The sequence below is a fragment of the Dunckerocampus dactyliophorus genome, chromosome 2, assembly GCF_027744805.1.
Source record: "Dunckerocampus dactyliophorus isolate RoL2022-P2 chromosome 2, RoL_Ddac_1.1, whole genome shotgun sequence".
NCBI classification, from domain to species: domain Eukaryota; kingdom Metazoa; phylum Chordata; class Actinopteri; order Syngnathiformes; family Syngnathidae; genus Dunckerocampus; species Dunckerocampus dactyliophorus.
The window spans coordinates 33829826-33853722 of NC_072820.1; the positions used below are offsets into that span (position 1 = coordinate 33829826).

The window sequence follows — 23897 nt, forward strand, 5'->3', positions numbered from 1 at the left end:
ATTTTAGTAATAAAGGGTTTGTGTGTTCTCTGGAAGCGGGGTTATGGATTATCCTAAGTGACCTTTTTTGTAGCACAGTTAGTGAGTGAAGTGCACTTTTAGAGTTATTACCCCATATCGCCACACAATAAGGCAGGAAATAATACCAAAGAACAATAGAGCGCATGGAGTGATTTTTGGCCTACAACTTCTGCTTTATTCAGTATTGAGGTATTCCTTGGCACTTTATGTTTTTAATGTGAGATTTCCAGTTCATATCATCATCTATTATAACCCCGAGAAATGTATTTTCATTCACCTTGTCAATGTCCACGCTATCAATTTGTATTTGCTTATTTGTATCCTTTTTGCACTTACCAATACCATTATTTTAGTTTTACTTACGTTCAGGGATAGTCTGTTTTCATCAAAACATCTTTTTAGTATAGTTAATTAATCTGGGATGTTTTAATTAGCTCTTGTGTGCTATCTCCAGAGCAGAATGTGGTTGTATTGTCTGCAAATAATACTAGCTTTAGGTCTTTTGTGACTTTGCAGATGTCGTTTATATATAGATTGAACAGTTTTGGTCCCAGTATTGACCCCTGGGGTACGACACATGATATATTTAAGCTTGCAGATGTATATTCTCCCAGCTTCACATATTGCCTCCTATCTGCTCAGAAGCTTTTAACCCAGTTCAAAACTAATCCTCTGATTCCATATCTTTCTAGTTTTGTAATTAGGATATTGTGATTAAGGCTTTTGTTAAATCCGTAAGTACTGCAGCTGTGCACGTTCTGTGGTCTAGAGCGTTGGTAATTTCCTCTGTAATTTCAATTAGTGCCATGGAAGTTGAAATGTGGGCTCTGTTGTGTATGTGGCCGAGACCTTTAGACAATACACAGATGAGGTACACCACTGTGACGGATATGTGGCACTTTATGGTCAAGTGGAACTGGTCAGCTTTGTGCACAGGGTTGGGTTTTTTGTAGTTATATTACAGTTCTACTCTATAAATATTTTGATGTTACCCTCATAGTTGTTTTTAAAAAACGACACAACAACAAATGCCGCAAAGACAGAAAAACTAGGCTGCTGAGTTAAATGTTGATTTAACCAAATACTTTTGTGATGCTGCGCTTCATATGACAGAATGTTTAGCAAAAGCTTACAAGAAATGTCTGAGGCGCTTCTGCTTTGTGCCGAGCCAGAATTAAATACAGCCAGAGGGACGGTCTGGAAAGAAAAAAAAGTATCTTGCCTTTTTCCTGATACGTCTGCAGACAAATTTGGACACTTGATGACATTCATGTCAGGCAACAAGCTTCAAACTGACTCACTGGAACCTCTGCCTCGGGTGGCATCACTTGCACTCACTGCTGGCAAATCACCTGAAATGAGTGACGGTAAATGTCTGCTTTCCACTTGATCTATCGCCGTGGTCCTAATTATGGGCAGCGTCGGAAAAGATGGCCATAAATCTGCCACGTAATGGGATGCAAATGAGAAAAGATGGTGCATAACACATGGCGCGTTTATTTAAAAGTCTGCATGATGAGTGCAGCTTCGGGCATTATAAAGCAAGGATGTCCGGGATGTATCGCTGATTGGAGGCCGCGCCACCAGACAGGTGACAAATTCGATGAAAAAAACACATTGCGGTGTCACGCAGGTGTTTCATCCAGGGCGGCAGACAGTCAATCATCGGTTCCGCTTGTCTGAGTCAGGCGATGCGGCGCTGAATTAGACTCTGATGGATGATTTGGAGATGTTTTCGGCTGCTGACCTGAGAAAGAGCAACACATAGTGAGCCAAAAAAAAAAGGAATATAAAAAGCTGTCAGGATGACGCAAGGCTTACCTTTGTATCCCCTTAGTGAATACAACTACTGCAGCGTTTCCCCTTTGAAGATGTGGTGATGGGCTGCACGGGAGGGCAAACTGCTGATGCGGTGTCAAGAAATGTTGGTTTTTATTATGACAAATAACAAATTTTATGACTTATTTATTAAGTTATTTATATAACTTTTTTCAACAACCAGCAGAACATGAACCGAGAACATTGCAAAACTGTTCATTTAACAGTAAAGTTGCAGAGAGCACTTAAAGTGAGTCTAAAACGTTGAGCCTCCTTTTGTCACCTGACCTATTTAGCCAAACGGTGCTCTGTGACTATCAGTACAAAAGTACAAAATGTTGGACTATTTGACACAAACCTGAATTTAATTTGATGCCTGTCTTAAAGTAATACGAATACACGGGAAATTAATGGCAAGCCATAAGTATTATAATGTATTATAATGATTTATTATATTATATGTATTATAATGTATTATAATGATAACCAGAGAGCAACATTGTTAAGTGACATTTTAGAAAAGTAAGTTAGCATGTACCCCATGAACGTGATAGACATGTGTAGCTTGCTCGTGGGACAAAAACAAGCTGCCAGAGAGGCAATGATGGCCAGGCAAAATGTGTAAACAAAGATGCCAGAAAGTCGAATGAGATTAAAACGTGAGCGATCACACACGCTGGCATAGATTTAACCTTAGCATGTGACAAGCTGTTGTCAATTGAAACATTCTATGGACTATTTTTCATTCTCACCGTAATAAGGAACAAGTGCCAACACGGCAAGCATAGTGAAACATCTTCAAACTAATTGTGGTCAATATGTGCGTAAATAATAAGCCACATGCATCCATTCTTACAATATATTACTCAACATTGTTTTCAAGTTTTTAAAAAACAACAAATTTTTAAGGTGTGGAAGCTTTTATTTTGCCATGGCGGTGCGCCACGATCAATTACATGTAGCGAAAACCCTGTACGATTTACAAGAACAAAATGTATACACAAACGATAAAGCTATTTTTGAGTCATTTTCCTGTTCACGACAACTCACAACAACTTCTTCAGTACTGTGCGTCAGTACTGGAGATATTTTTTTTAATGAAAGTGAAGTGTGCTGTCTCCAAACTAAGTTTTTTTTAAACCAAAAAATACAATCAATAATTGCAAGTCATTGTGTGGCTACGATAGACGATACAGTACATTCAGTGGTTGATAACGCCAGTAGCAAAACTTTGCCAAATCACTATTGCTAACTGACAACAAATGTAGCTAATGTGCATGCTTGTGTGTTTGTCGGAGCAGGAAGTGTGCGGAATATACAGTGCAGTACCTGGTAAAGGAAGTCAACAGCTTTAAAATATGGGAAATTATTAAACTGGGAGGGCATTGGAAAAGAAGGGCAAAATACGTGACTTTCCTAGGAATAATGGGAGGGTTGGCAGGTATGGTTACTGTTCACATTACATGGTTGTGTGACTGGTTGTTGCGCAGTAGAATTCATAGGGCTCCATCATACCTTCCCAAATGCCGATTGGAAACATTGCCACTTCCATGAAACTGTTTGGAAAACTAGGGGCAGGGACAGGAAAAGATGTAATATGTTTCATTAAGGCATACTGTAGGTAGAAGTAGCACATGCTTCCACTGGGAGTCTCTGTACAAGAACCAGAATATGAATCATCTCTTTTATTCTTCATGTCCGTTCAGCTCGAGTAGAGAAAATGTCCCAATCAATGATGCCCAATCGATCACTTGTTTGCAAGTGTGGTGCGCAGCACTTGAATAATCTCGTTGGCTTCTTCTCTGAAAGTTTGACACAAATAACAATTTGCGAGCCAATGAATGATAATGACATCACTGCCAGTCGATACCGTGCCTTTTTTTGCCGGTTGAACATTTTTATGTTCTAATCAAATGATGTACAAATTGCCAAGAGTGGAGGGCTAATCAATAACTTGATGTTGATGGTGACTGTCAATGTGTTCATTGGCAACATCGCATGATCAATAAAAGGGATGAGGGATGCTCCGATCAGGGTTTTATGCTGCCGATTCCGATATCGATCATCCATGAGTGAAATCGGCCGATACTGATACCGATCACATGGATTAACTGTCAATTTTTTATTTATTGATGATGGGTGCTATTGGCCAGGGGTGCCGGTTCAAGGGGAAAAGTTTGGACAATTCCAAGGTCCCCTGACTGCCATGGGGCCAAAAAAGAGGTAATTATTAAAAAATAAAAAGGGGAGAGAAGTGATTTTTTTTTCATGGGGCCCAGAATTCCTGGCTACACCCCTGCTATTGGCTATATGATATGAAAAAGAAACCATATAAGCACCGTTACTTAGACAAAAACATATTTTACTTCCTTTTTCAACAGAACATATTAGGGATGTCCCGATCTTCAGGATCGGGATCGGCTGCCGATCCGCTGTATTTTGAAGAAATATCGGCTTCTGCCACAAGATCGGACCGATCCGGTTGCCGTATAACGTTCGTAATGCTGAGCCACACTCCAACATGGCAGGTGCACTAATGCGCCTCAGAGCTGGTTGCCATTCGACTCCCGCCACCCACAAGAAGAAGAAAACACAACACCACCATGCAGACATGTCCGCGCTGTACCGTGGTGAAGTTAGTTTCACTTGGGACATTGGATATTCGGCTCCGCAGCTCCTCTGGTACGGAGCGTGATTGGAAGCTACCAGGGTTAGCTTGGTTTAGCAATGCAGCTGTGTGCGTGTGTGTGTCTGTGTGTGTGCACGACTCAGGCTGGAGTATATTTTCACCGTGTTGTGTTTTACCACTTTAATGTAAGAACGATTTTGCCCACTGAGGACATGCAGGTTCTGAGAGAAAAAAAGCAGAGAGGCACATTTATTCTTGCACGCAGCTCGTATCAACGTCACATTTCCAGCAGTTGAATTCTAAAAAAATGTAATGGAAAAAACAGAATTTGGGAAAGCATTAAACTGATTTCATGGGGCATATATTCTAAATCACACCACAAATTGATCTATAACCATGTCAAATGATTAATCCTACCCTAAAAGTATTTTGCACGCCCATAATTTTATTTTTTATTGGATGGACTTTTATTGGATTAGGGACATGACTCACAATGTTGGTGGTCATGCTGTGTAATAAAAGCGTAAAATTCAGCAATACTTTGGTTACTATCATTATTTTTAATGCTTTGAAGAGCTATTTTCATAACCATATTTAATTACACAAATTCATTTTTGTAACAAAAGCTTATTATTATTAAAAAAAATAAAAACAAAAGGATATGTATGACATCGGGAAGACTATAAAAAAAATTTGGATCGGACGCCAAAAAATGTGGATCGGGATATACCTACAACATAAGTCACTTATGAAACTTACAAAGAGTGAGACTTTGGATGTGAGCGTGTGGTCTGATGGAGCTCTAGCAGGACTTCCAGGGAGAACATAGTGAGGCTCTAGGTGAGAGAGCAGCCGGCGAACACGGTGTCTTCCACCGCTGAGAAACGGCTGGTCATATAGTCCTAGCAATTTGACTGATGTTGCACCGTGACCCTCGCAAACGCAACATACTTTGTCAAGTGTTAGTTCTTCAAATGCCGTATTAAGTTAAAGCTTTCAACATGCTACCCCCGCAAGATATTTTTCATGCCATGTTTTTCATTTTATATCACTCACTAATGGTAAGTTCCACACAGCAGGCATGTTTGTTTTGGCACGTCTGCGCAGTGTGAAGGAAAGTGGGTGGGGGACGCTTTTCCAAGACGTTAGAGCAAGACTCTATAGTGGCGCACAGGCATCGCGATAGGCTGTAGGCTGCAATAGTACTAGCCAGAGGTGATCAGCTTTTGTGATCTGCATTGAAAGGCATTTATCGACATATGCCAAACACATGCTTTTCCACAGGAATCAGCCGATATTGATTGATAGGAGCATTCCTTATGAAAAGCAGAAAAAGAGGGAAAATAATGAGGTTTATTTTCATTCTGTAATACGAATAATACGCATTTGCCCATTTAAAGCAGTTAATCAAAAAAAATTAAGTAAGCGCAGGTGAACGGCTGTTGTTGAGGTCATATTAGTACACCTTTATTGTCTATTTTATTTTCGAAACAAGGCTGGAAAGTTTTGCATGTCAACTCTGTGGTATTGGTCGACTTTCACTGGCCTCAATGCCAAAAAAAAAACAAAAAACACACAAGCTGTGAGAAGACCAGCGTTGTTATTTTCTTGTTTTTCTTTCACCTCAACTCTGAGAATATGTTACATGCTGTTATTGTGCACTAACACAAAGTTTGAAAAAGAAAAAAGACCCAAGCAGCAAGATGGTAAAGGAAGAAACACAGTCCTGGAAATGTTTCCTGCTACGCTATTTGTGTTGTTACTCAATATTCACTCATCCAAAATCACATAAGGCCCTGACGGCATATTGACTTCAATGAAAAACAATGATAGCTGTTCAGTTTATTTGGTATTTCCTAAACTTTTCGACATTACAAACACAATAAAATGTGCTTTGCAAACTTAACTGACTTTTATAGTGTGGTGGAATCAGCTATGAAGGCGTACTAGGGCCACACTAAAAAAAATCTAATAAAATGTGATCCACAATAACCATAAACTTGAATAATGTTCCATAAGTGAAGTTATTATTTTATGGGAAAGTGGTCATTTGAAAAGGATAGTCGCAAATTTATGCGAATTAAGTCATAACACTACAAAAATGAAGTTCAGACTCAGAATCAGAAGGATCTTTAATCGCCATGTGTGTTACCACACGAGAAATTTGACTCCGGTCTAACGTCACTCTATTACAAAACACAACAATATAAAATAAAGTTATCATATTGTATAAATATAGAAGAATACTACATATTTGCACAGAATAGTATAGATAATTATAGTTATGGTATTTACAATTTTACAGGTTACAAATTCAAAGTGTTACATCCAGAACAGTTTGTAGTGCGAATGCTCATGGGTGCTAAAAGCAGTGGTTGTTAATATAAATATGGATGAATAATAAAGTAGTACATACAAACGTACATACAGGTGAACTTGTGAGGCGGCGACGTGTTTGTTGCTAAGTGTTCAATAGTTTGACAGCCAGGGGAAGAAACTGCTTTTGTGTCTGGTTGTTTTGGCGACCAGTGCTTTGTATTGCCTACTGGATGGGAGGAATTGGAACAGTTTGTGGGTGGGGTGTGAGCGGCCTCGATGATTTTCTCTGTGGACCTGATTGTCTGCTGCAGTCTGCTCCTGTCCAGTTTGGTAGCAGAGCCAAAACAAATTGTGATGGCGGTGCAAAGAACAGACTGTATTATTGCATTGTAGAAGGTTGTTAGCAGTTCCTTAAGCAGGTTCAACTTCTTGAGCAGTCTGAAGAAGTACATCTTCTTTCGTGCCTTTTTCCGAATTGTGTGTATGTGGGAGGACCACTTAAAGTCCCAGGAGATGGTGAAGCCTTGAAAGCTGAAGGAGTCCAAGCAGACAGTGGACAGTGTTGTTCGCCTGAAGTTCAATGTCATCTCCACAGTTTTAAGTGGATTCAGTTCCAGGCTTTTCTGACCACACCAGCAGACCAGCTGCTCCACCTCGTCACTGTCACTAATGAGGTCTGCAAATTTCAGCAGTTTCACAGCTGGGTTGCCTGAGGTGTAGTTAATCGTATATAGGGAAAAGAGCAGAGGGCCCACCCCTGGAGGGCACCAATGCTGATGATCCAGGTGCTGGATATGGTGCTCCCTAGCCTCACTTGCTGCCTCCTGTCAGTCAGGAAAATGTTGATCCACTGACAGGGGTAGGGGGCATAGTGAGTTGGGTGAGCTTTTGAAGGAGGATGTCCAGAACTATAGTGCTAAAGGCAAAACTGAAGTCCACAAACAGGATCCTGTCCTATGTCCCTGCAGAGTCAAGGTATTTCAGGATGTAGTGCAGCCCCATGTTCACTCGACACACCTGTTTGGCCAGTAAAGTCTTTCAGGTGGACCAACACCAGTCTCTCTGTCATGACCACAGATGTCAGGGCCACCGATCTGTAGTCATTCAATCTTGTGATAGAGGCTTTTTTGGGGACGGGGACAATGGTGGCCAGTTTCAGGCAACAGCTCCAGTAATTTGTTGAAGTTGTGAGTGAAGATGGGTGTCAGCTATTCTGCACAGTCTTTCAGGCAGGAAGGTGATACCCCGTCAGGTCCTGGAGCCTTCTTTGTTTTCAGCCTTTGAAACAGCTGACAGACATTCTTTTCACAGATCCTTAGTGCCGGCTGAGTGTTGCGGAGGAGGGGCAGGTTAGGTGTTGGTTATGCATGTAGGCACCAACAGTATTAATGGAGGTTAGAGCTGTGAGTGAGGTTGGGGTTGGGTGTGAAAACCTGCAGTTAGAACTCATTCAGGTCATCGTCCAGCCTTTTGTTCTCCGCTGGGTGGGGGGGCTGTTTCCTGTAGTTGGTGGTGGTCTTCAGACTTTCCACACAGCTGCTCAGTCATTCTCTGAGAATGGTCTTTTGAGCTTCTCAGAGCAGTTTTTTGCAGCTCTGATTCCTTTGTTTAAGATGTTCCTGGCTTGCCTATACAGGATACGGTCACCCCTCCTATTAGCGTCCTCTTTGGCTGAACAAAGTTGCCTCAGTTCTGCTGTGAACCATAGTTTGTTGTTGTATGTACAGAATGATGTAAGATGTTACGGCGTCAGTAAGTTAATTCAGGTTGGTAGCTGCAGCTTGAAGAACACTTCAGTCCATACAGTCAAAACAAGCCTGCAATTCCTGCTTAGAATCCAATGTCCACATCTTCATAATTCTCACCACAATCTTAACTGACTTCAGTTCAGGTAGGAATAAGGTGAATAAGGCAGTGGTCGCAGAGTACCAAGGCTGCATGGGGGGCAGAGTGATATGCTTCCTTTATAACAGTGTAGCAGTGGTCCAGTATGTTACTGTCTCTGGTGGGGCAAATAACGTGTTGTCTGTATTTTCGAAGTTCATGCTTGATATTTACTCTGTTAAAATCCCCCATAATTATAAGCAGGCAGTCAGGGTGTTTCTCCTCCATGTTGTTGATCTGGTCAGCTGGCTATAGCAGTGCCTCCTCAGTGCATGCATCAGGTGGGATGTAAACAGCAACAAGAATGAAAGAGGAGAATTCCCACGGAGAGTAGAAGGGCTTAAAGTTTATGGAGAAGCTTTCCAAGTGAGGGCTGCATGTTCTCTTCAACATCGTAACATTGTTACAAAAACGTTCATTAATATAAAAAAAAAAAACACCACCTTCCTTAAGCTTCCCTGAGAGCACTGTCACGCGGTCCACATGGAGCAGCTGGTATCCCGGGAGATGGAGAGTATTGTCTGGGATGTTTTCATTGAGCCAAGTTTCTCTGAAACACAGTGCAGCAGATTGATGAAAATCTGGGTTGTTGTTGGAGAGAAGCAGCAATTCGTCCATTTTGTTAGCTAGGGAGCAAACATTCCAATATTCCTGCTCTGCAGGGTAACAGTGTATTGGCTGGTCCATTCTGTCACGTCGAGGCATGGTAGTGACCCCAGGACGCAGAGACAGGAGTGTAGTACAGACAAAAAAGGCTTTAATGGCTGCAAAACCAGGTGCAAACAGGCAAAACACTAACAAAAAGCAACAGTGCAAAAAAGTAAGTACCGTGGGGAGGAAAAAACGACACAGAAGTAGTGAGAGGTGAAGCTGCAGAATGCATACCATCACAAGAGTCCAACAACGAAACGGCAATGAACCAGCCAACAACAAAGACCACACACTCTCCTGAAGAAGTCAACTAGTTACAAATGAGGGCCAGCTGTGACTGGTAGCTTCCTCAGAAAGAGGTAAAGATGACCGAAAACAGCACAAAACAGGAAGGGCTAGCAAAATAAGAGTACAAAACAGGAAATAAGGAGAAGAAACACAAAAGAATTCAACAAGTTAACAGTTTTTCATGTCATGAAGGTCCTAGAGAAACTCGTGCTGGCTCAGCTGAGACCCCTGGTGGCCCCTTCCCTTGACCCGCTACATTTTGCATATGAACCTCATGTTGGTGTGGATGATGCTGTCATCTACCTGCTGCATCGTGCTCACTCTCATCTGGATGGTGGGAAGGGCACTGTGAGGATCATGTTCTTTAATTTCTCTAGTGCCTTTAACACCATCCAGCCCTTTTTGATGTGTCAGAAGCTCCTCAGGATGGGTGTCTGCTCATCCAATGTCTGCTGGATTAGCGACACCAAGTCGCCATAGGACGGCGCCATCTTGAACCACGTCACGTCTCGTCTCATGGAGACGTGGCAAACAGGGGAGCTGATGACGCTGTCTCACTTCATTCTGCAACACCTTGACTGTTAGTCCACCTATGCCCGTGTCCTATTCATTGATTTTAGCTCAGCCTTTAATACCATCCTGCCTATCAGACTGTATAATACTCTCCTGTCCATGGGTGTCAACCCCCCACTCTGTAACTGGCTGCTCAACTTCCTGTCTAACAGAACACAGTGTGTTAAAATCCCAAACAATATTTAATCAACCAAGGTCCTGAACACCGGCGCGCCACAAGGTTGTGTGTTATCACCCCTGTTATTCTCCCTATACACCAACAACTGCATATCCAATTCTCCATCTGTCAAACTACTAAAATTCGCAGACGACACCACAGTTATAGGCCTCATACGCGACGAGGATGAAACATCATATCGCGTTGAGGTCAAACATCTAGTACAGTGGTGTGCAGCCAGCAATCTTACACTCAACATATCAAAAAACAAAGAACTCATAGTGGACTTCAGGAAAAAGGCAGGCCAGCACATCCCCATCTGCATTAATGATCAGGTAGTGGAGCGAGTTGACTCCTTACGTTTTTTAGGCACCACCATCCATCAGTCCCTGTCATGGAACCTTAACACCAGTCTCATCATTTCAAAAGCTCACCAAAGATTACACTTTCTCCGACAGCTGAGGAAATTTGGGGTCAGTCAAACAGGCATGATCCATTTCTACCGCGCCACAATAGAAAGCGTGCTCACCTTCTCCATCCTGGTCTGGTATGGCAATACCACCAGCCAAGATAGGCAACAGCTGGAGAGGGTGGTACACAGGGCCTCTAAAATCATTGGCCACAATCTTCCCACATTAGTCTCACACTACAACACCAGAATTGCCAGGAAGCCAAGAACATCACCTCCGACCCCACTCACCCAGCACACCATCTATTCACACTCCTACCATCAGGTAGAAGGTACCGGAGCATCACATGCAAAACCACACGTTCTAGGGACAGCACCTACCCACAAGCCATCCGCCACTTGAATATGCGCTAACACTTACTGGACTCCACCACCAACCTGCTACCTCTTCTGCCTATTTTGCACGCTGTTACTCCGGCAGCCCTGTACAACCATGCACTTTTACCTTTGCACTTTTTCAATGTTCGTACGCTGTTATCCATGCCTTCTATGTGCTGTTTTTGACCCCTCCTTAGTTTTGTCTCTCGAGTTGTATTATTGTATTGTCAAACTGCGAGCACACCAAATACATTCCTAGCAACTGTATACCAATACTATTGATATGGCTAATAAACTTGAACTTGAACTTGATTATTGATTACTTGTCTGACAGGCCCGAGTTTGTGCCTTTGTCTGATTCTGTGGGCAGTGGTGTAGGGGTACCGCAGGGGACTGTCCTGTCTCCATTCCTGTTCACTCTGTATACTGCTGATTTCTAGTACAGCTCTGGGTCCTGTGACCTGCAGAAGTTCTCTGATGACTCTGCAGTGGTTGGGTGTATCAGAGATGGCCAGGAGGTGGAGTACAGGACAGTGATTGCTGACTTTGGAGAGTGGTCCCAGGTGAACCACCTGCTCCTGATATGGACAAGACCAAAGAGCTGGTGATCGACTTCAGGAGGAAGGTGACCCCGGTGGGCCATTGACAAAGTCCACATGAACAGCAGACTAGACTGGAAGGACAACAGCAATGTTGTCCACAAGAAGGGCATGAGCAGACTCTACTGCCTGAAGAAGCTTAGGTCCTTCAATGTGTGCATCAAGCTGCTGGAGATCTTCTATTACACTGTCAAGTACTTTGTTGTGGGAGCAGCACCAGCAAAAAGGACATAAACCGGATGGGCAAACTGTTTCAGAAAGCCGAAGAAGTTGTCGGCACTCAGTTGGAAACATCGGTTTGTAACAGTAAGAGACAGGAGGACACTGGACAAACTGCTCTCCATCATGGACAACCCCACCCACCCACTCCATCGGACAATAGAGGGGCAGTGGAGCTCATTCTCCAACAGACTCCTCCAGTTTTTTTCCCACAGTAAATGTTACAGGACTTCATTCATTCCACACACCATCCAAACTACTATACCTCACCTGTCTTTAAAAGATAATTGTCCGCATTATTGTGCTGTACTGTCTGCCCTCCCTTGTTTAAAGTGTAAATGTACTTGTATTTACCATATTTCTACAGACTATATGTAAATATGCGAAACTCGTTTATGCTATATTCTTTTTATTGTTTTTATTTATCTTATATTCTTTCTATATTCTATATTTTATTCATATTGCATTGCATTTTATTTAAGAGTGCTTGTCTTTTTCTTCTGCAATTGAACTACTGTAACCAAGCAATTTTCCTTGCGGATCAATAAAGTCTGTCTAAGTCTTAAGTCTAAGTTGTAATGTTACAGGAATCAAATTATATTTTTATGAGACAAAATGTCACGTTCCGCATTACAGTTTGGACTTTTGGTTGGGTTATTGCTTTTTCTGCTGTTTGCTGCTTTTAATTTGTTATGTCTGTTTCCTGTTTGGACTGAATGCATTACCTTTTCTCTGGTGAAAGCGAGCTGGGGGGCGCACCTGTCTTTGATTTGTACTTAAGGTTAAACCAGTAGTAGCGCATTAGGGAAAAAGTTGTAATTTTACAAGATTAGTCGTCATTTTACAAAACTGTAGTGTTAAAGTTCTATGACAAAAGTCATAGAACAAGATTAAGCATAATTTTAGTTTTTTTTTAAAAAGTGATGTTACAAGAATACAGTTATAGTATTATGACAAATATAATTTGAGACAAAAGTTGTTATTTTGCAAGAATAGTTTAAACTTTACAAGAAAAGGTTATATAAAGGGAAAACGTTTTATAAAATAATTTGGCGAGATGGAAAGCGACAGTCATACAATGGAAGGAATGTTAAAAAGTTGTCAATGATATATTTTAAAGCGATGTCACAAGGGCAGTTTGCCGATTGTAGAACCCTTGCCAAGTTACATTTTAGTAACTTTAGTAACTTGTTTTTTTGGGGGTTTTTAGTGTGTCCCTAATCCCTAGTTTTCCAAATGTTATCAACATAATCCCTAATTGAAAGCACTGAAAAATGTTCAGAAACATGTTTGCAAGAAAGTTCCATAAGGCTGAAATGTGTGAATCATTGTCTGGGAGAGACAGTTTTTTTTTTCTAATGACCTTTTCTCTTTGACTTTTCCTGCTGTGCCACCGGCAGTGTGCCCGGCGTCTTGATTTATGACCCAACACCCGCTAGGCCAGTGACGACTCTTTACTGGCCCTCTATCCTCTGTCTTTTTTCTCACATTAGCCGATGATTATGCAAATAAAATGTGTAATTGCTAAATGACATCTGTTTCACATGCTTGCGATAGCCGCGCCGTTGTTTTTTTTATGTGCATTATAAATTTTGTCTCCCTCCGCTTGGGCGCTTAACCGAAAGGTCACTCCCAAACAAGGAAGAGATAAAGATTTTACAATGGATTAGCGATCGCAGCGTGAATCCATGCAGCTGTGTGAAATCCCTGATATTCATCCACGCTTCCTTCTGTTTCCAGGAGCAATTCCCTGTCGCTCAGCCCAGCGCTGAAACGGATTGAGAGCAATCACTTCCGGACACCGCCCGTTTCCAGAGGAAAGCTGAAGCTGTCGTCCAATCTCATGGACGCATCTAGAGCTCACGTCTACAAACACTTGCAAGAGGAGAAGGAGGAGGAGCCAACACATTTGGAGTCCTTCAGAAGGTGAAAACTTTGTTTTTCCTTTTCACCCTCTTGAGGAAACTCTCTCTGGGGTGAGGTCAGCCGGCCGGTTCGGAGGTTAAACTGGCGAGGCGGAGGGATAATTTAGCGAGAAATGAGTTTATGACCCCCACGTTTGGGGCTGTAGCAGCTTATGAAATGTGATCCGCTGAGCAGCTCCTTCACGCCAGGCTGTCACAACTCATTGGGATAACAGTCTTGATCCCAAACTGCTGGGTCGCATCCTGGTGTTTGTGGCCAAATCGGAGATTGTTGTCTGCGTGTCGCTGCCGCCTGCTGCCATGCTTCTCCATCAGGGGCAGAAACACGACAGTGCTAATTAACAGAAACTAGACTCATGACATGGATTCTAAGATGCCGAGATGGTACATACTCATCTTAAAGCTCCCCTATTATGAAAACTGGACATTTTAATGATGCTATAACACTAATAGACACTCGGCCCAGCTATGAGATACTCAAATGATACTCAACTGTACTCAAAGATGCCTTTGATAGTTTCAGTACATTTAAAATATGACTCCTGTTTGGAAAGAAAAGTGTTTTTACACTAAGAAGAAACGTTCAAATACCGGCACAAAAATGATTCCAAAAAGGGGTTGACACAGGAACCTGAGGTCTCAAATGCTTGTTAATTTTTGTAATCTAACTAATATTTTAGGGAATAATGTGCCCTCTAAAGTTGCAAAATCCGCCGGTGTGCGTGACGTCCCCAATTTTACGACACTTCAATTCAGTACGTGCCAATTGATTACTCCCTGTGTATGTTTTGTTTTTTCTCTGGCTTTTCGCCGCTTTTTGGAAACACTAATTCAAAAAGCCACCCACACGGCAAGCCTCTCAGGAATTACATCACATGCAGCAGTGTGCACTAATACCGCTCAATTTTATGAGAAACTATGAAAACCAGAACATTTATTCAAGATTCAAGATTCAAGATTCAAGAGAGTTTTATTGTCATGTGCATAGTAAAACAGCAGTTATACTGTGCAATGAAAATCTTATTCTGTTCATTCTCCCAAGAAAAGAAAGAAAACACAAGAAAGAATAAGAACATAAGAAACAGAAATACCAATAAATTAAGCAACAACAACAGAAGAGACATTAATACAGATAAATAATACAAATAAATAAATAAATAAATAAATAAATAAAGTGCTATGAGTGTGTGCGTGTGTTGCGTGCGGCGTGTGCGAGTGCTTCGTTGAGGAGCCTGATGGCCTGTGGGTAAAAGCTGTTTGCCAGCCTTGTGGTCCTGGACTTCAAACTCCTGTAGCGTCTGCCTGACGGTAGGAGTGTGAATAATGAGTGTTGTGGATGTGTGCTGTCCTTGATGAGGTTGTGTGTTCTGCGTAGGACTCTAGATTTATAAATGTCTTGCAGTGAGGGGAGGGCTGCCCCAACAATGTTCTGTGAGGTCTTGATCACCCGCTGGAGTGCCTTCCTATCACGTGTTATATTATTATATCACTTTTCATCCCAAAAAACCCAGGACCTCCTGTACAGGACACGAAAAGAAGACATTCCCTAAGAAAACAGGATGTTTGATCACCTTATATGTTACTGCCTCTGACCCACCTCTAGTTAGATAAGCCCTCCCCATGTACACTGTATACACTCACCACTTCATGAAACACAGCATTGTAAAAAAATAAGTAAAAAACAAAGGAGGCTTCGCTACACATGTGGGAGCCGTAAGTTTGATCATTTTGTTTTTCTTCAGTGAATAAGCTAATCTAGCATGATGCTGTTAAAATGGGAGTGTAATGTTAGCACTGTAGCCCACATAGCTATGCTAGTGCACACTCATACACTATTGTGGCACCTTTTGAGACTTATGACAAACTGCTGAAAAATATAGAACCTTTACAGTCTTTTAAAAACACAGTAAATGTCGAATACACCACAAAAACATACCTCTCAACCGTCCCGCTTTGAAGTGTAAATGTTGGCAGATATGCATTAAAAGCCAAACAAAAATCAAATCACACGCACTGAGTTAATCGTTCAATGTAATTAATAACTAAAGGACGGCACAGTTTGCTAACGGCTTCATTTTTCTACAATTATTTAGGCATTCTGAAGTGTACAACTCCCATATCAGAGGTTCCACTGAATTAGATGTCGGAAGTGATCAACATGGATCTAACACAAGCAGAAAAAATAATGAGTCCTGTTTTTCATCATAAAAGAAAACTCTGTGCACTGCAGGCAATAAATTAGAATCAGGACACATTTGTTTAACTAAACCCTTGCAATGTCATTAGACTTACATGATTTCCCCGCTATCGAGAGTGCAGGAGTGACCTCATTCTGAACATCACACAATAATAAAAGTTGCATAATGGTCATCTGAAGTTGTCAGGATTCTTTGCATGGTCAAGTCAGGACAGCGCCTCGTCCTACTTTTCCACTACTTTGACACAAGTTAAGGTTCAGCAGCTGGTTCAATAAGCAGACTTCTACTGACTGGGCGGCTATCTGAGGGCTTAAATCACTTTAGAATTTCTAACTGCGACGGTCTTCACTGGAAAGAGCCTCACGTGTGAAATCCTCGCTCAGATTTGTCGTCATCAAAGGCGGGTGAAATAAAATTTTGGCATGGATATGGATTAAGATGCAAATTCAGGATTTTCTACTGCCTTAATTTTCCAAATGAATAATACAGGAATCCTAATGACAAAATAAAAAGCAGTAGGTTATCTGTGAAGGTGCGGATCAGTTATGGCAAATGTTCTGCTAGTTTGTTTGTTTGCTAGTTAGCTAGACCGTGTAAAAACAAAATTTAGATTGGTGCGGGGCTCTTGGTATTACTCAGTATTACGATGTACTTATAATATTACCATTAAAATATAGTTTGTACGGGTACTTCGGCAAGCTTATGCTAATAAACTAGCAGATCTCATGATGTACCAAATATAAGACAAACCCCATTTTTTCAGTACTCAAAGTTGTGCACCCACCACATTGACCCAAATATTTAAAAACATCTGATAAAGATGGGTCATACGCACCTGCATGCATCAATTTAACAGGAATGTATTTTCATCACAAATACAGGCAATATTGATATGAATAATGGGCGCCTTGCACGTCAAGCATACAATATACTATCACAATAACACTATGCCCATGATATTATGATACAAATATTTCTCGTATGGGTATTAGGTAATTATTTTGTATACTGAAGCTAATACCAACAACTCATCATGTATACAAATATAAGATAACCCATTTATGGAAATTTTGGTACCACTTTTGGTTTGCATGTATAAATATAAGACAATGCATCATTTTCAGGGGGAAATTATGCCTTGTTTTTAGTTCAATAAGACTGATAATTGCTTTTGACTATGGTACATCAATTGACCAAAGTAAATTTTCTGTGGTTTGCAACAATTTTGATATTTGAAACTGGTGTATCAGAAATCCATAGATATTTTGTCCAACTCATAGTGTCGCGTTTCTCAAAATTGCAAGAATTTTGCAGGCATTTTTTTTTCAATTCTTCTTACATTTCTCAATGAATAATGCATAAATGCTAATGACCAAAAGTAAATGTGAAAAGAATACAAGCATAGACCAAGGGAATGCTAGGAGAAAAAAGTAGTAGTTTTAGCATTTCAGTGGAGGAAGTTGCAATTTTACAGAAATGACATAATGTTACAGCAATAAAGTTGGACTTTTCTGTGAAAGAAGTAGTCATGTCACTAGAATACAGTAGTCGTGTGGAAAAAAAAAACAATGAGACAAAGTCATAACATTAATTCAAATAAGTTGTAATTGTATGAAAAAGCCTTAATTCTAAAACGAGAGTCACAATTATGAGAATCAAGTCGTAATATGATAATAACATTTCTGTGACAAAAAAGTAGTAATGTCACGAGAACAGAGCAGGGTAGTTTGAGAACAAAAAAAGTGTAACTTTGCAAGACAGTTGTAGTAGTATGTTAGGAATGGAATCTTTTCCACTCTGTTGTGGATGGATACTGCAACATGCATGTGCTTATCTACACCAGAGAGACAACACACTCACAAGACCTTTCGCTTGGAACAAAGACACCCTGTTCTTTTTAATTAATCTCACACACACACGTAGTTTCATTATGAGTGACCCTTCTGTCTGCTGGCCAAGACTCTCAGCCTCTTAGCCAAGATTGATTGAAACCAGATCAGACCAATTGTATTTATTTATTTATTTATTTACAGGGACAGTACATATTAATAGACATTTCTGTCAATATGCCAGAATTAGCCAAAAGGCTGTTTTTCATCTGTACTCCCTCGTCCTAATCCCATTTACTAAAAGTATACAGTATACTATATAAAATCTAATAATGGGAACACACTGAGCCAACAAGTCTGAGTCAGTCTGTAGTTAGTTTGCAGTTCTGATTATCAATAAACCATTTCAAAATACACTTTTTCTACATGGGATTATGCAATCTCCCCTCTTAGCGCCTCTAGTTGAAGTGCTGAAGAAGAGGAGATGATAAAGCGTTTGATGATTTTCTAAATAAAACAGAGATTTGAGATGTTTGATCATTTGACCATGTTTTCCCAGCTGAGTAGTTTATGTTTGTGTAATATCGGACAATGGTGAGAAATGTATGGTTTCTTGTCCCAAATCTTTGTAGTGTGTTTTGTGAAGTGACTGCAGGGGTTTGAGAGATGTAATAAGCCTGCGACCGAATGGGTAAACAATAAGTCACATGTGAGAAGATCATAGCGTGCAAGTACATTTTTGCTGCCTATGTGGACATGTAATGGGGGATATGATACACAAACAAACACTTAATGGGAAGTTTCCTGATCATTAGGACTGCCTCCACTGCAGGCATATGGGGAAGAGGCACTCTGTTTCACTTTAGAGACCGCTTGGACCTTACTAGACCTTGGCTGGGGGCTGACTCTCCAGTGCTGGCATTTCAATTGTTTGTATCGACTCCTTTTGATATCAATTTTAAACCTTACTGGAGACTCTTAGCATTGTTTCACAGCTGATAGAACAAAAGAATCTGGGTGGACTTCGCCCTGCTAAAAGTGTAGGTCCTAACAATTACAAAAAACACATACAGTATTTAAGATAAAACTATCATTTGCGTTGTGTCTGCTCGTGTTTTCTGGTGACAGGTTGCATAGCATCGATCAAAGGCGCTTCCTCTGAAAGCAGAATGTCAAGGAGCTCCACAAGCCTCAAAATTAAACAACCCTGACAAGACTTTATTATTTTATTTCTAGATGCTGAAGAAAGTGCGACTGAGAAACAGCCTAATTTGGCGTCAGCCTGTGCCACTTTATCAAAAAACGCCCATCATTAAAGCAGCAGCAGCAGCAGCAGCAGCAGCAGCGTCCCTCACGTATTCCACACCCTTAAAGCGGTGCCTCGAAGGATAACTCTGCCTTTATGTGACCTATTTCCAAAAATGTATATATTTCTGCGCAAAAGCTCCAAAGAAAAGTTCTCTCCAAGCCAGAATGAGCGTATTCCCCAATCGAGGTCATGGCTTTTGTCTCCGTTTGAAAGAGAATTAGTGTGAAATGTAAAGCTCAATGGCCGTCATGTTTCCTTATTAACATGAATTCTCTGGAGAGTTAACCTCACGAGTCCTCAAACTCAAATTTCATGGAGGACAACTTACGTAAGTTAACTTTTCCTCGTTATGTCCACAAGCAGAAAAACAAATGCAATGGCAAGCAATTCAATCAGCACCAGGATGAGACACATTGGCTTTAATGGTAATGGCAAGGTTTGGATACTTTTGCTTAACAAGTTACATTGAGCAACATCTCTTGATTCCATTTGCACTATTTAACATGTCCGAAAAGAAGTAGGAAGAAGCAGAGTTCACTTGTCCATGTCTCAGCAGTTACTGATAGTCTGTTCACTTACTGTGTTAAGCATGTTCCCATCTTCTAATAGGCTGAAAAAAGTAAGTAAAAAAACAAAAAAGTCAACAAATAAAACCAACCAATGTTTAGTATTTAGGTGCATACCGCCCCCTACGGTACCGGAATGTAGACACTTTCTTCCTCTTCTTTTTGTTTATGCCGTGGCACGGTATCGTATGGTATTTTGGATGTTAAAACGAATGCACTGTTTAAAAAGTAATTTATGAAGAGTTTTAAGAAAATCTTTCTGTGTAACGTCCTTCTGTGCACTAAATATCCCACTTTATTACGTGCACACCTGTGGCTTATAATCCGGTGCAGTTTATATATGAACAAATCTTAATGTACTGGGTGCAGTTTATACAGCGGTGCGGCTTATACACTGGAAATTGCAGTACTTTTATTACTTGTTAAATAGCATGGTATGTTAGAAAAGGCATGCTTAAGTGATATTAGTCAAACCGAGACTAGTCAGCAACAGTAGGCAAGAGAAAAACTGACCCATTTACTTCTTGATGCACGTGGTGTATAGTTTTATCGACATTAGGTCATAATGTAGAGAGGCTCGACGAGCTCAATGAAGCATTTCAATTCGACGTTACTCACCACCGACGGGGGCTGCCTCTTTTCTGTTGTAGTCAATGACTTTTTTGGCGTCCCATGGGAGTTTCTCGCGCTTTGCAAATGTGTCAAAAGGTGGTGGATGTTTCAGGAAGCTGTGGTGTTCCTCCTTCAAATGTGCAATCAGGTTGGTCGTATAAAACCTCCACGGTTTTGTGCTACCACCGGAAACTTGTGCATGGCAAGTCTTGTACTCAGCTGCAATGTCTTTTTCGGAAAAAACGAAAAAAACAGCCACACGGCTGACATCACTTTTACTCCTTGCTAAACAGGTTAGCACACACTGTTGTGATGACGTGGGTTCAAATAGAGGGGCTGCTGCTGGTTAGAAGCGCTGGTGCGGAGTCTGGAATGGACTGCTTGTATTGGAGCGTCAATATCAGAGATTTTAGATGCTGGATGATATAATCCGACTTTTAGGCTCATATATCGAACTGATATCCGATGTCAATAGTGGATCGGGACACCCCTGATATTTATTGTGTATATGGCTTTATTTATATGCTCAACATAGTTATAAAACATAAAAACAAAACAAAAACAAGTTCAGTAGAAATACTGGGACAGTACAAAAATATTATTTTTGTATAATTAAAAAATGAAATAAATACAGGATATACTGTTGATGTAGATGTAGATGTAGATGAAACAGTAACTCACTAAGATAGATGTTAATTAAGGATAAATGTTATCTGTCTGGTTCTCAGCATTCTTCTTGTCAACACCATGTTTTTGTATGCTCCAACACTTTGGCATCTCATTAGTGATCAATGCAGATTGCTAGCCTTTACGAGGTTAAAGTGACCTAATTCTGGACTGAGCAGACATACAACAAAGCTTCCCTCCTCCTCCGTTCTTCCCAGTTTCCATGGTTACTTAGAGGAGTGGGATGAGAGAGAGGTAAAATAAGGGAAGATTGTGAAGATAGTGCAGCAAAAGGGAGGATAAAGGCGGGGAAAGTGTACAAAGAACAAACTCAGGAGTGCCCCTTCCACCGATACAACAAATTACACCCAACCCCCACCCTCACCCGCTCCCCCGATGAGCCTTGTCACTTTTATTATCCGGTGTCAAAACATATTTACCCGTCCCAGATAAGGACACAACTGAAGGCAAATGTGAAATGGGGAGGGGGGGTTATTTTTAGATATGTTTTGATCTGCCCGGATTTACCTCCAGCTTCCCCTTCTCATACAGAGGGGAGTGGGGAAAGTAATTCAATTATATCAACTTGGTTATGCTACAAACAGTCTCTCAAGGCTGGCAATAACACTGGCTGGGTCTCCTATGACGGGGGCAACTCGCAATGTGAACTGAGGCCTCGGTAACAACATAAGCAAAATCCTATTTAGTGCCTGTCAGTGCCTTTCCTTTTTTCAAATGAATGCTCAAATGAATATAGAGAGGATATTTGTTTTTAAAGAATGTTACAAATATCCTTGCTGTTCCTTAAATTAACCTGAAATGGCAGAGCTGCACAAAAAGTGACGCATTTGTCCCTCGCAACCAAAAATGTCCCATTGAAAAAGCCATTTTGGATCCCATATTTTATGTTAACATAAACTAATGAATATTTCAATTTTCACCACTGGCTTTTACTTTTCAATTTGTATATTTGTCCACCAGATGGTGCTACTTTTTCCAATTTAAAGCATGCAACCACGTTTGTCACCTTTCTGCTCTTCTCTGCTAAGAGTCCTTCTTGGAAACATACTGGCTTTGAAGGGTTAAAACCCCAAAATATAATTAATATTTGATTTTCAGGCTTAATTTGTTTTATTAGAGTGACTCATTTAAAAGTGGAAAATAATTCAATAATTCAAACATCTTTGGGCCACATAATAACAAATACTCATTGACATTTATTATTTAGGTTTGGTTATTTTTATTTAAAAAACAGTGGCAGGCTAAAATCCTAAAACTATAATTAATATTTGATAATCACTGGATATTTCATAGTGAAGTTTTAAAAGAATGACTCATTTAAATTGGAAAAAACAATTCTATAATATTTTTTGAATGCAGACTTTTGTCGTCGTTGGGACCTTGAATGTTGTTTTTGTTTTCTATTACATGAGAAACCATGCTGGAGTTCATTTGGTTTTGTAGGAGAAAAGCAGCTTTACGTGCTGTACTTGTGTCTTCCATCTCCAGGTGTGATGCTCCCGGAGGAAAGGTGAGCGCCCTCCTCAGCAGGACCTCCCACTTCAGAAAGCGATGGGCGGAGGTCCCTTGCACCCGCCTGGATAAAGGAAGCAGCTTCCCTCCGCCCTCCCTGCGCACCCGCTCCGTTCCCATCATACCGTCGCTCCAGGCTTGTGACCTTGAGGGAAGACATTTGGACGTGGACAAGCACAACCAAGGCGGGCGTTCCATCCCTGCTAGGGAGTCCGTTAGCGCTCAGACATCCTCTGTCGAGATCGCCGTAGAACTTGATCCAGAACTTTCCAGTCCTGTGACGAAGTCTTCGGGTTCAGGAGAAAGGTTCCAGTATTCTGTCAGAGGAGGTTTAAAGACGTCCCTCAAGAACACCAACAGCTCCTTGCCCAGCAGCAGAGGAAACTCTAGTTGATTGGATTAATTTTGCAAACTTTCAAAGACATCGGTTCTGATACCTTTTGCTGTTGGGACCATCTGTGTGGCCACATGGACCAATATGGGCCAAATTGATCTGCAGAGGACAAACTATATGAATGGGAAAAAAGATCATATTAAAAACAAGCATATGTTGTGAATAAACTCATACAAAGGACAACAAACTGAGCGATGAAGTTAAAAAAAACAAAAAACACCACTATTTAAAGGGAGCTTCTACCTAGAAACCAAAATAGTGTGTCTCTATGTTGTTTCTCTATTGTAAAGAAATGAACTTATATATGTCATCTAATATATGTCACATAGACGTATATATATTTGACATACCATTGTGACAAAATAAAGATGTTAATGGAGGCCTTCGGTTTTTCCTCATCTCAAGCCGACTTTTCTGCTACACTCCCTACATCATGGTTCCAATATTGTTCCCTCACGCTATCACGTTTTTTCAAAAATGTATTAATTAATAAATGATCGCTTTTGTGGTTGACTATGGCCCATCCTTAGTCAAAAAATACTGTAAGACAAGTTATACGTCAGTAATAACTTAAAACATTAATGAGACATTACCTTACATTATTGTCACATTGCATGTAGTCAGCCATGGCATGTCCAACATGGTGAAAAAAGTTCTCCTCCTATTCCGTGCAGAATGGTAAGTTTTGGGGTTTTTGACTTTGTCTTTCTTCCCCACACTCCTTTCTTAAGTCTAGAATAAATTATTTGGAGTCTTACTACAGTAGTTAGCTCGCTATAATGCTATGCAGCCATGGCCGTCTCGTGTCCCTGCAGTGATCCTGTAGCGTGCACATTAGCAATGTGGTGTAAACAAAAAATAATAGGAGTGTAAAGGTGACTACAGGGGTGTTATTACATGTCTACATGACTGTAATAATG

The 23897-nt window shown here is 40.8% G+C and overlaps 1 protein-coding gene across 1 annotated transcript in view; it reads left to right on the forward strand.

Moving 5' to 3' along the window:
• Positions 1–23518, forward strand: part of nrg3b (neuregulin 3b) — a 265324-nt gene extending 241806 nt beyond the window's left edge. The window contains exons 8-9 of the mRNA XM_054764070.1: positions 13686–13871; positions 22560–23518. Coding sequence (XP_054620045.1) covers positions 13686–13871; positions 22560–22977 — 604 coding nt within the window. The 3' untranslated portion in view covers positions 22978–23518. The remainder of the gene's footprint in view (positions 1–13685; positions 13872–22559) is intronic.
• The last annotated feature ends 379 nt before the right edge of the window (positions 23519–23897 follow it).